At 37.7% G+C, this 11,741-nt stretch overlaps 1 protein-coding gene across 5 annotated transcripts in view; it reads right to left on the minus strand.

Annotated features, from left to right (window-relative positions):
* The window catches only part of LOC124554746 (protein ST7 homolog), a 176,783-nt gene extending 174,718 nt beyond the window's left edge, over positions 1–2,065 (minus strand). For 4 of the 5 annotated variants that reach the window (XR_006968428.1, XR_006968429.1, XM_047128392.1 and 1 more), the window contains exon 1: positions 1,995–2,065. Coding sequence is in view for 2 of the 5 variants with exons in the window: in XM_047128392.1 (XP_046984348.1) it covers positions 1,995–2,063 (69 nt within the window). In the remaining 3 variants the exon portion in view is untranslated. Of the gene's footprint in view, positions 1–1,737; positions 1,821–1,994 lie in introns of those variants that run through there. The other variant, XM_047128393.1, reaches the window with a different exon arrangement.
* Positions 2,066–11,741: the final 9,676 nt, after the last annotated feature.

Consider the following 11,741-nt stretch of genomic DNA (forward strand, 5'->3'; position numbering starts at 1 on the left):
CTACTGAAGTGCTGAGCAGTAGGCACTTAGCACTGTACAAAATGTTAGTGTTCCTTCCCATTCCAATCACATGTGGAGTGTGGGAGGAATAACTGTTTGAACATCTATATGCATGCTACAATTAGTTTAATTTTGTTTTTGTGGTCGCTTTGTCAGCAATATGTAGAGGGCTGAAAAACATCTCTGGATACTTCACTTAACACTAGTTCTTGGAAATTTGTAAGTAGATTTTGGCAGCATGGCTGGCAGCTATCTTCATGCACTTGCCAATTCAGCATTTCCATGAGCCAAGTCAAATAAACCCATCATCATTCACGCAATCCTCCTTTACAGACATTCAATCTCCCCTGTTTGCTCCAATTTAACACTAAACTAAGAAGGTATGCAGTAGTGCTTTGTAAATAATCTACTTTGTAAACTAATTGCATTTTCCCAATATCATGCTAATGAACGAGGTAATGAACCAAAATCTGCAACCTCTGCCTCACCTAAAACTAAGTCTATGTGATTTATTTCATTTCATACCCGACCAAATTGCTACATCAGCTATTTGTATTCAATGACTGTTTCCAATGACAATTTACTGACATTGTTGTCATTTTTCAAATAGTACTTCATTACACATAATGGTATCATTTGTAAAAAGTCCTTAGTTACTATTAATATTGCTTGCAAGGTTACTGATATACAATATGAACAGCAAGGGTCCTAACACGTTTGGAGCACACCTGACATTACTTTTACCTCGGTCAATGACTCTCCATCCAACGCAACATGTGTCCTCTGTGCCAAGAAATCCTCAATCTAGTCATAAATTTTGTTTAAAACCCAATATGATCATATTTCTGGTAGTAAATGTCAGTGTAGTACTGACAAAGGCTTTTCAGAAGCCAACAAATGTTGCACCCACCTTATTAGGACTACCTTCATCCACAGATTTCAAGATGTCATTGGAGAATTCAAGTTGGGTTTCACATGAGCAATGTTTTTGGAATTCATGCTGGATGGCAAGGTTAAGGAAACACCTTATGTTTGAGTTCAGTATATGTTCTAAGATCCCACAACAGACTAATTTCAGTCTGGATAGATTAGTTCTGTGGGTCATGTCAGATAGTCTTCTTGTATATAGGTGTGACCTGCCCTTTCACCAAGTCACGTCATGTAAAAAGATCTCAAATGCAGTTCTGCCTACTATAAATATAATATTAACTTGATCTGAGTCACAGAAACTTAATAGAAACCAATCTCGCCATGAAAACTGCAAACATATAATTTATTGTCAAGTACTTCAGAACAACATGAAGAACAGAGATGTAGAATTTACAAACCCTGGTGCTCAATCAAATTGCTCAAAGTGTAACACCTGTATCACACTTTTGTGGTTTAACCCGATTATTTTTTTGATCAACGTATCAAATGTGATGGGTGTGCCACCAAGTTAAAATGTGGTAGTGAAATTGTTCTGCTGGCTGAGACACTAAGGAACAATGCTGTATCGTATCTAATCTCTGTGTTACAAACTGCCTTTCATCAGGGTTCATTTATCGTAACGATGATACAGAAATGAATATACAATTTTTCAACCAACGAGAAATACACCACTACCAACGTACTAATTCAGTTACATTTAATTAAAATTCCGTTTCCCGCATGTAAAACGCTGAAGTTCCAAAAACAAACCACTCTATTTCAGTGTTCATTGTTAACGATTTCTGTCACGAAGCATTATACACTTACTGAAAGTTAATTCAGTACACACAATTCGCTTGGCCACCTATCCAAAACAAATAGCATATCTGTCACATTCTGCGTCTGTAAACTACTGATCCCAATTCGAAGCATCAAAACCGCAGTGGTGCCACATTACGCAGTGGAGGTTATGTAGACACCATCAACTGCATAAAATCGTCGCGCATTTATGTATATACTCCTTATGATTGCAACAGCATAACACCTAAGTGGGTTGCCTTCGAGGCATTAAGGTTTTTAATTACCATTTCGCTGGCAAATCCATGTTCGTAATCATTCTTCCAGAACGTCTCTATCCACGTTGTATTAGCCATGATTAAACAAAAGAGCTATTAGTGAGAAACAGGTGAATAGTGGTAAATCAGGCATGCAACAAATTTTCCTAGAGTCAATTTGATGAATGACGACGCTGTAAAGATGTTAAATTTGGCGTAGTCAAACTTATTTTTTAATCAGCACAACGAAATTGAAATATACGGTCAAGGCTAAATATACCATTTCACCATTTTTTTAGTTGTTGTATCGAACAGGATTTCGAAGTACATGCTGCCAGATACAAACGGCCCATTCTGTGACGAGTTGCGGGCAATTGAATTGTTACGAGATACAATGACTGTTCGTGAGCTTCTACTTGAGAAAAAAGAAAATTTTTAGTGGAACATGGATAAAGTCCATCTATAGGCATAAAAGTTTTAGGAACATCTAATTTTGCGCTGTGGTGTATGTTGGTCGCCACCGGTAATTCTCTGAAAAATGAGCAACGATAATTTCATATGCTAATTACTATTGGTGTCAGCACTCCAGTTGCAAAGTTGGCTTGTCTCATACCCGATGTATAAATGACATATATAACGAAATCATATGACCAATAAATGCTTGTGATGAAAATAACGACAAACTGTTTTTGACAGCAGAGAACCTGATGTGCCTTGGGCAAAGTGTTGGCCGCCATGGTCTCTGTCTAAAGTATTGCCCATGGCCAAATGGACAACCCTCTGTCAAATGAATAGCGATTAATAGCAAAAATAGTCCACTGTTGTAACACTAGAACGGGCGGAAAATAGTTTCAAGAACGGTCGAGCTGGGTCTGTGGAAACCAATAAATAAAACACTTATAAAAGTGAAAAACAGTATATTTACATCAAATGATGATTTTTATTTTGTTCCGGTAGTACTAAATGTTATAGTGACATAATTTAACTTTTTCAATTATACAAGAATTGTAAGAAAACTGAAAAAATACTTCTTTTTAGCACTAAATATAAGTGAACTAGAAATACAAGTAAATTTGACTGAAACACGAATACAAATGAGAATAAGTTGTTGAACTAAGAACAAAAAATTTTGAATTTTCATTACATCAGTGGGAATTGTGAATATAATGAGTAGTTTGTGAGATATCGTTCTCCAAAATCATCAGTCCCCGGAAAACATTTCAGCATAACAACAACTTGAACACTTTGCAAAAGTATTTAGTTTTGCTGTCCTTGCAGTTGCAGCATCTTCCCCTTTTCCCTGATTGTGGATCTTCAACTATTCTTTGTTCTTGGGTGCCAGAGAGGTTAGAGGCAAGCCTGCGAATTTCACAAGGGAGGGTTGGATGGGTTGCACGCATTGTCAAATATGATGTTACGTGAGAATTTCCAAGGGTTCTTAGGTATTCGCTTCTAACTGCAACGTGTTTTGCTTGCTTTGAATACAATGTAGCCATTCAGAGCTGCAATGTTCAACAACTAAAAAAGAGACAGAGAGGCCACAGTCTTGTCCCTCTAGCAACAGTATATTCACTACACAGCATCAACGGCACATATGTCGCCTTTTGTTTTGTTGTTGTACGTTACTATACTTGGTTTTTTCTTTTCGCCATTGCCAATGTCAATTTCATCATGATGAATTGACAAAATAAGCAGTACTGATTTGTTTCGTTTAGGTAAATATGAAAGTAATGTGACGTCTTCCTGAACTTCGAACAAAAAGAAAACAGTGAACTGAATCATTCAAAAATATAAAATCAACTGGTGTATATGAAATCCCAGCTCGTGTCCTTAAAGAAGGTGCAAATTCCATGAAAGCTCCATTAACAAAAATAATCTATGAATCATTCAAATCTGGCTGTTATCCCGAGAGCCTAAAATAAGCAAAAGTAATACACATACTTACAAATAGTAATGCAGAAAATATAGAAATCTACAGACCAATTTCCCTACTGTCCACCATTTCCAAAATTATTGAAAAAGTAATGAAAAATAGCTTAATGCAGTATCTAAATAAGTTTAACCTATTTTTACAAAGAACATGGTTTCAGATGTAAAAGAGGTACAGAATCGGCTATTGCACAGCTTACAAGGGTCATTCTTGAGGTACTAGACGAAGGTCACCATGTGAATGGAATTTTCTTGGACTTACCAAAGGCATTTATTTGATACAGTGGACCACATAATTTTATTGCATAAATTAGAGTTACTAGGAATAAGAGGTGTGGTTAAGAAGTTATCAGATTCAAAAAATATTAATATAGACGTCCCGCAACGTAGTATATTAGGTCCAATCCTTTTTCTTATTTACATTAGTGATTTTCCGCAGAGTACCTAATGTGGGGAAAAATACCATTTGCTGATGAAAGGCAACATAATGATCACAGCCAAAGCTCCAACACAGTTGACAGAAAAGGCTAATGCAGCCCTCAAAGATGTTCACAAGTGGTTGCAGAAAGATAAAGTAACTCTAAACGTAAAGAAAACTAATTCTATGTACTTCCAGTTGAATTAAGACAATGATGATATATTAACAATTAATGATTACGTAATAGAATGTGTAATGGATACCAAATTTTTGGGGTGGAAGGTAGATTGTCAGATAAAATGGATAGAACATGTAAAAGCTTTAACAAAGAGACTATCCACAGCATCTTATAATCTACGAATACTTGCACCAGTGTGCAATACTTCATGCCTCAAAATGACATATTTTGGATACTTACACTCAATCCTTAGTTATGGAATCACGTTTTGGGGAACAAGTGATGGGAATATTCAGTATGTCTTCAAGGTACAGAAAAGAGCTGTATAGATAATAAGAAATAGTAGCAATAGAGCCCATTGTACTGAATTTTTCAAAAAGCTAGAAATATTGACTATCACATGTGAATACATTTTCTACACTGTAATGTATGTAAGAAAAATATTCATCTGTATGGTACAAACAGCTCAATACATGGCCTTGAAACTAGATCCAGCCACTACTTATACCTAAACAGCTAAAACAAGTCCCAAACACAGTACAGGATGGTATATAATGGCCTAAAACTGTACAACAGACAGCCACAGGAAATGAAAGGTGCTAATGAATATCATATCTTTAGCCAAAAGCCAAAAACGTATTTATTAAGCGAAAGTTATTACAAGGCAAATGAATATTTAGAATAACTGCAGATAGCTATTTAGTAGACGCAAATACCACATAGGCCTATATAAAGTGACTGCATATGGCAAAATTATAAATATTGTAAGAACTGACATGTAAAATTTGTAAGAATTGAATCGTAAAAATTGTTAGAACGTATGTACGTTTTAGTTTATGAGACAACTGACGGCATCCATACAATTTGTATTGTTATACAGTTGAATAAACATATCAATCAGTCAATCAAAATCTCGCCATGATAGTCCAACTGTCGGAGATGTGGACAGAAGTAAAGTATGCAAACATAAAGTGGAAAATCTAGAAAACTGTGAAAGAAAGATAAGTGTAGCGGACTAAAATTACTTTAAGGAGCCTTCAAAATCGGAGAGTGATAGTGTTGTGAGCGATTAAAGTGAACCACATGTTAACATTAAAATCATACAAAGTGGGAAGTGAAGAAATCTGCTCAACAGAAAACTGTAGACAAAAGTAAGAAGTCACAACGATATGGTAAACCTGCAGAAATAGCTGTTCATTTGGATACTCATGGACGCAATGTTGCAGAAATCTTACGAAATGATTTCACTGTGAAAGCATATGGATATGCTAAACCTGGTGCAGCCATGCATGAAGTTACCACAGCTATCGAGCAGGACTGTTCAGACATCAAAAACCGAAGTATTGTGTTGATTGGGGGTGCAAACCATATTTACAGAAATGGACTTAACTGCAATCCGCAATCTAAGGCAATTTCTTCACTGAGCAAGCAAGAAACTCTTTATAGTAGCAGTAATACCACAGACACGATCTCATGTCTACTTCCTGTTTAAATTCTGAAATTAAAAAGGCAAACGGATCTGTAAAATTCACAAGATCTGTAAAATTTAAATAAATGCCAATTTCCTTAGTGTGAACTTTCTGGAAAGGTGCAATTCTACAAAACATGGAATGCATCTGAACAGAAATGGGAAAAGAATACTCGACGAAAAAACCGCCCAAGCATTAGAAAAATACTGCTGACAAGAAAAGAAACAGTCTGTACAAACCTGTCATTTCACTGAGGTATCCAGAAAGCAGTGGTACAGAAAAAGCAATCCCAGATTAAGTGACCATAGAAACAAAAACAGAAACAGTTGCTCCAAATGAAATGATGAAGCCCATGAGAACTGCAGTAATAGAAGAAACATCTGCCTCAGTCCCAACAGAAGCAGCTAAGCTACATTCAACATCAGGAACATCAGAGCAGACACCAACAATAACTACAAAAGCTACAGTTTCAACATCTACAGCAACAACAGCAAAAGGAGAGAAGGTGTCCAGAATGGAAGAAACAGGGTCAAATACTCCGCACAGGAGAAAAACAGTGCCACCTACCTGTTTGAATGATTTTTTTAATCAGAGGCAGACAGAAGGGAAAGCACACAAGATAAAGGTGATGACACCTCCTGTAACTTGACAAGAAACTACGCTATGTAACAAGTAAGTTTCAAATCTCAAAGTTATTTTCAAATTTCTCGATGCTTCATCAAAATGTGCAATCACTGACAAAAAAATATATATGAAAAGTGGTATAAAATTCGCACCTACTCATTTCCCAAAAGATACACCTAAAGGAGTTTTAGAGATATCTGGAGTTGAATTACTAGCTGAAAATGTAGCTATTATTTGCTTCCTTAGAAGTCCAACACGCAATATACCTACCCTGCTAACAACTTGGGAATCATACCTCCACATCTTAACAAAAAGGTGCAAAATTCTCATAATGTGCAGAGATTTAAATATTAAGTTTCTCGCTTCGGTCGCAGGTTCGAATCCTGCCTCGGGCATGGATGTGTGTGATGTCCTTAGGTTAGTTAGGTTTAAGTAGTTCTAAGTTCTAGGCAACTGATGACCTCGGAAGTTAAGTCCCATAGTGCTCAGAACCATTTGAACTATTAAGTTTCTGAAAAAATAAAAAAACTGCTATTTTGAAGCTCCTTTTAATTTTTTTATCTAAAAACTAAAATAGGAGCAGCAACATCAGTGTCAAATATTGATCAAATATTTACAAATATGCCATGTAAATACAATACACAAACTTTCAGTACAGGCTTTGGGGACCACAATGCTCAAATTATTTCTGTATAAATAAAAAATCATTGTCAACATTCGAAGTAATTGGCCCACACCAGGCATACTGATACCACTTAAGGAAAAGGGATTTCTATATGAAGTATCTAAACAAACAGAAAAACCACCAGATTTTGTTCTTTATTTCAGGAGATATAAACATATCCTAAACAAACTCTACAAAATGTTTAAGAAACTGACAAATGAGAATTCTGTAAATCGTGCCCCAAACAAAATGATGGGTATAGTAAGAAAAGAAACAGGAAAACAGTGTGAAGAACACCACAATATTGATTTACTGGAAAAGTAAACCAAAATACCAGACCCAAAGAGGTTGAAAATAAATTTAACTCTTTCTTTACACAAGTAGTACAAAATCTTATCAAAATGGTTCCACCAAATGCTGGGACGGAACAAGTTTCAAACAGTAGACCATAAACAACACTTATCTGCTATATTTTTGGACCTCACCAAAGCTTTTGATGTTATTAAGCATGAACTATTACTCTCAAAATTGGAACATGTAGGTGTCAGGGGACTAGGACACAAATGGATAGAATCATACCTGAACAATAGACAACAAACAGTGGAACTTAAATATCAAGATGGAAACAACATACATATGTACCAGTCATGTAAACAACATGTTAAATACGGTTCGCCCCAAGGTTCCACTCTAGGTCCAATCTTGTTCCTGCTGTTCATAGATGAAAGAGTCAGCAACCTCTTCCCAGACATGTATGTAATTTGAAGATAACACGAACATTCTGACAGAAGGGAAGTCTGCAGATGAACTGGAGAGCCAAATAAAAGTACACACATTACACCTAACTGATTGGTTCTCCAGAACCAGTCTTATCACAAATGCAGAAAAGACAGTAAGTATGTATTTACATACAACACAAATGATACACCTCTCAAGCCCTGTCATAATGTTATCTGCCAAACAATTATGAACTATAAACAGCACTAAATTTCTTGGAACATGAATCCGTTAATGAATATAAACAATCTTAAATTATATAGAAGCTAGTGAAGCCTATTTTCTAATCTTTAAATTTGTGCCATTTGTACAAATGCAAAAGCTGTAAACTATAATCATGGAGATGCCACAAAAACTGAAAATATTACTCTGCTTTTATAATTATTTAGGATAATTGTTGTTAATCAATAAGAAAAGTATCATGATTTAATGTAAATTTGTTTCTTTTAGAAAATGCAAGCTATGATCAACACAATAATGTAAAAATCCTCTTGCTTTTTATCTAGAAAACTGATATGAGTTCTTGAGAAGAGCTTGAAGACATTAACCTGTATGTATACACTTGCTTACAGTTTTATGTATGTAAACTTATTCATGTTGTAGTAGGTGCACAATTCATAATCATCACACAAATTCACATTGTGTCATATCAACATCTCACAAAAATTGACTTGTCCAAATCAATTGGTAACTATGCACAAAAATGATAAAACAGGCCACTAAATTGATCAATCAATCATTCTTGAATACTCTTTTACAATTTTCGGGTAGAAACTGAACTAGAATTTCAGGCTTATTTTTTTAACGTACCAACAGCAGTAATATTATTTTCTTGTAGTGCTTTTTTGATTATTAAGTAATTTTTTATCGTCATATTCCTTCCAGACACTTTCAATGAGTCTACAAGATGCAAAACTGACTTATTGCTGACTTTGTAAGGTCCTTGTTGTTGTGAACCAGCATACACTTCCAAATGCTTTATACAGTATGTTTTTAATCAAGCCAGGATGAGAACCTTTATGCGCTGTGTGGCAGGTTTATTTGGGACATACATCCTGAACCTGCTCCTGACTCTGTATGGAACAAGCCTTTCGTTCAAAGTAACGTTTTCTTTGAGAGAAAAACATGCATTGCAGTTGGAGACAAACATACAAAGACTGGATCTTATGGCAGCAAGATTATTTTGTGCTTTTCTTTCTTCCCACGTACAGTTGTCAAATGTGGTACAACGAGTCAAAAATCTGAACCTGTTCAGTGACATAATTGCTCGAAAGATTTTATTCTGGCCCCAGCAGTATTCCAAAAGTCTTCAATATTCTTTCCATCGCCATACAGCGTTCCAAACTTGTTGGCCTAGCCATATTTTGGTCTGTGGTGACATCGTACAAGTTAGGTATTGTTGTATCGCATGTGTCGTCGGCTTATATTTGGAAGCCACACTGTCAAACATTTTGCATGCCAGCCACCAGAGGTGCTTTGTTTTATATATGTGTGTTTTGTTTTTATTTTTCCAAGCTAGCAGTTTAGTTCATGTGTAGTTACAACATAATGATGATGTTTTTGTGCCCTGCATGTTAAGTTATTTTCAACTGTAAGCTTGGAAAGAGTGAACAAACCAGTTATTCTTTGCCGTATCCTATGGCTGTGATGAATAAAGCTAACGTTAATATTGTTCAAAGGAGTTTTTGTGTAGTGTGGTTACCTCAACGAAGTGCACGCAGATGCTAACAGTCAAACGACAGTCTGCCCAGCTTGTGCTGACAAATTGGTATCACAGTGTGATACACCTGTGTAGTACCATTGGATTAATGAGCGGTTACAGAAGAGAATTACAAAATGACTGACACGAACCCTGCCATGTTATGACTGGCTGTAAGGCTACCACCTTTCTGGCCACACAGTCTATCTTTGTGGTTTGCACCCACGGAGGCCGGATTTTCTATGCTGCAATTTTGGCAGACACTACCAAGTTTGCACTGGTAGTAAGCCAATAAGATCACCAGTACGCCGTGGAAGTGTAAAATAATATTACCTCACCACCAGAGGCTAACTCCTACGACCGCCTTAAAGCAGAGTTGATCCAGTGAGTGTCAGCATCGCAGGAAGAGCAAATCCGTCAAGTCCTCACTCATGAAGATATTGGAGACAGAAAGCCTTGGCAACACTTGCCTTATCTAAGAAGCAAAGTAGATGTGGAAACCATTCTGGACAGCGTACTGCGCACAATAGGAAGCAGTCATTTGCCAAGACCTGTCAAAGCAACTGTAGCATCACAATCTGACACACCATTGGATGTCATAGCGGAACTGGCTGATGAAATCCAGGACATGGTGACACCGGCTCCTGTCAGCACAATTACTGTGCAGTGTGCTAACACGGTGCCAACTGCTTCGCCCATAGATAAGGACGCCTTGGTGGCCAAGGTAGATCTATTGATACAGCAGACCGGCGAACTGTCTACCCAACATGACCTGAGCAACAAGAGAAGCCGGAATCGATACTGCTCGTGCAGCAGATCGTCGACGACCTCTTCTGCAGATGAACTTGAGCACCAAGGCATCTTCTGTTATCACCGGAAATTTGGGGAGCAAGTGTGCAGATTCACAACCTCTTGCAATTACCCAAATGACAACGGTGATAGGAAGTAGGCACCTCCTCCAACTGTCGATCAGTGTCTCCATGCCTGTTTGTTAGTGATCGACGATCCAAAATATTTAATAGACACTGGATCCAATTTATTCGTTTACCGACAGACTATGTTACACAGGAAGCGACGACTTACGTTATTTTGTCTGATGGCTGCAAACAACATGGTCATAACAACGTTTAGAACCCTGCACTTGGAACTAGACATGGGTTTACAACAAGCTTTCATGTGGGATTTTACCACAGCAGACGTCGCCGAACCCATCACCGGAGCGAACTTCCTCGCCCATTATAATCTACTGCCAGAAATGAAGTACTCACACCTAGCTGACAACACTGCAGCTGTTCATACTGCCGAGGTAATACAGGTGACGGACAGCGAGTACGCAGAGTTGCTGAACGGATTTCTGGCTCTGACTCGACCCCTTGGAACAACTAAGGATGTAAGGCACGAAACTGTCCAATACATAGAGATGACCGACGGTTCTCCCACGTCTTGCAGGCCACAGCATTTGGCTCCAGATCATCTTAAAATGCGGAAGCATAGACTGAATATGCTTCATGAAGGTGTAATGTGGCCTTTCAATAGCCCCTGGTCCTCACTGCTAAATCTGATCCCGAAAAAGGATGGTCATGGCGGCCTTGTGGTGACTACAGAGCCCTAAATGCCAGAACAATACCGAGCAGACACCCAGCGCCGTTGTTACGTGACTATAACAACGCGTTGAGTGGTGCAGTTAGTTTTAGTGTCCTAGACTGTGCAAAAGCATGTCTGTAGCCGAACGAGGCATTCCCAAGACAGCGATCATCACTCCTTTTGGCCTATTTGAGAGCGAAATTATGACTTTTGGACTCAGGAACGCTGCTCAAACATGGCGACGCTTCATTCAATCTTTGCTAAAGAGCCTAACTTTTGCTTTCGCTTACATGGACGATGTTTTAGTTTTTTCGCCATCAGCAGAGCAACATCGGCAGCATGTAACGGAAGTGTTTAAGTGGATGGAACACTATGGCGTCATCCTGAACACCACTTTGGCCAGCACCTAGCAGATTTCCTAGGGCATAGGATAAC

The sequence above is a fragment of the Schistocerca americana genome, chromosome X (assembly GCF_021461395.2).
Source record: "Schistocerca americana isolate TAMUIC-IGC-003095 chromosome X, iqSchAmer2.1, whole genome shotgun sequence".
NCBI lineage: Eukaryota > Metazoa > Arthropoda > Insecta > Orthoptera > Acrididae > Schistocerca > Schistocerca americana.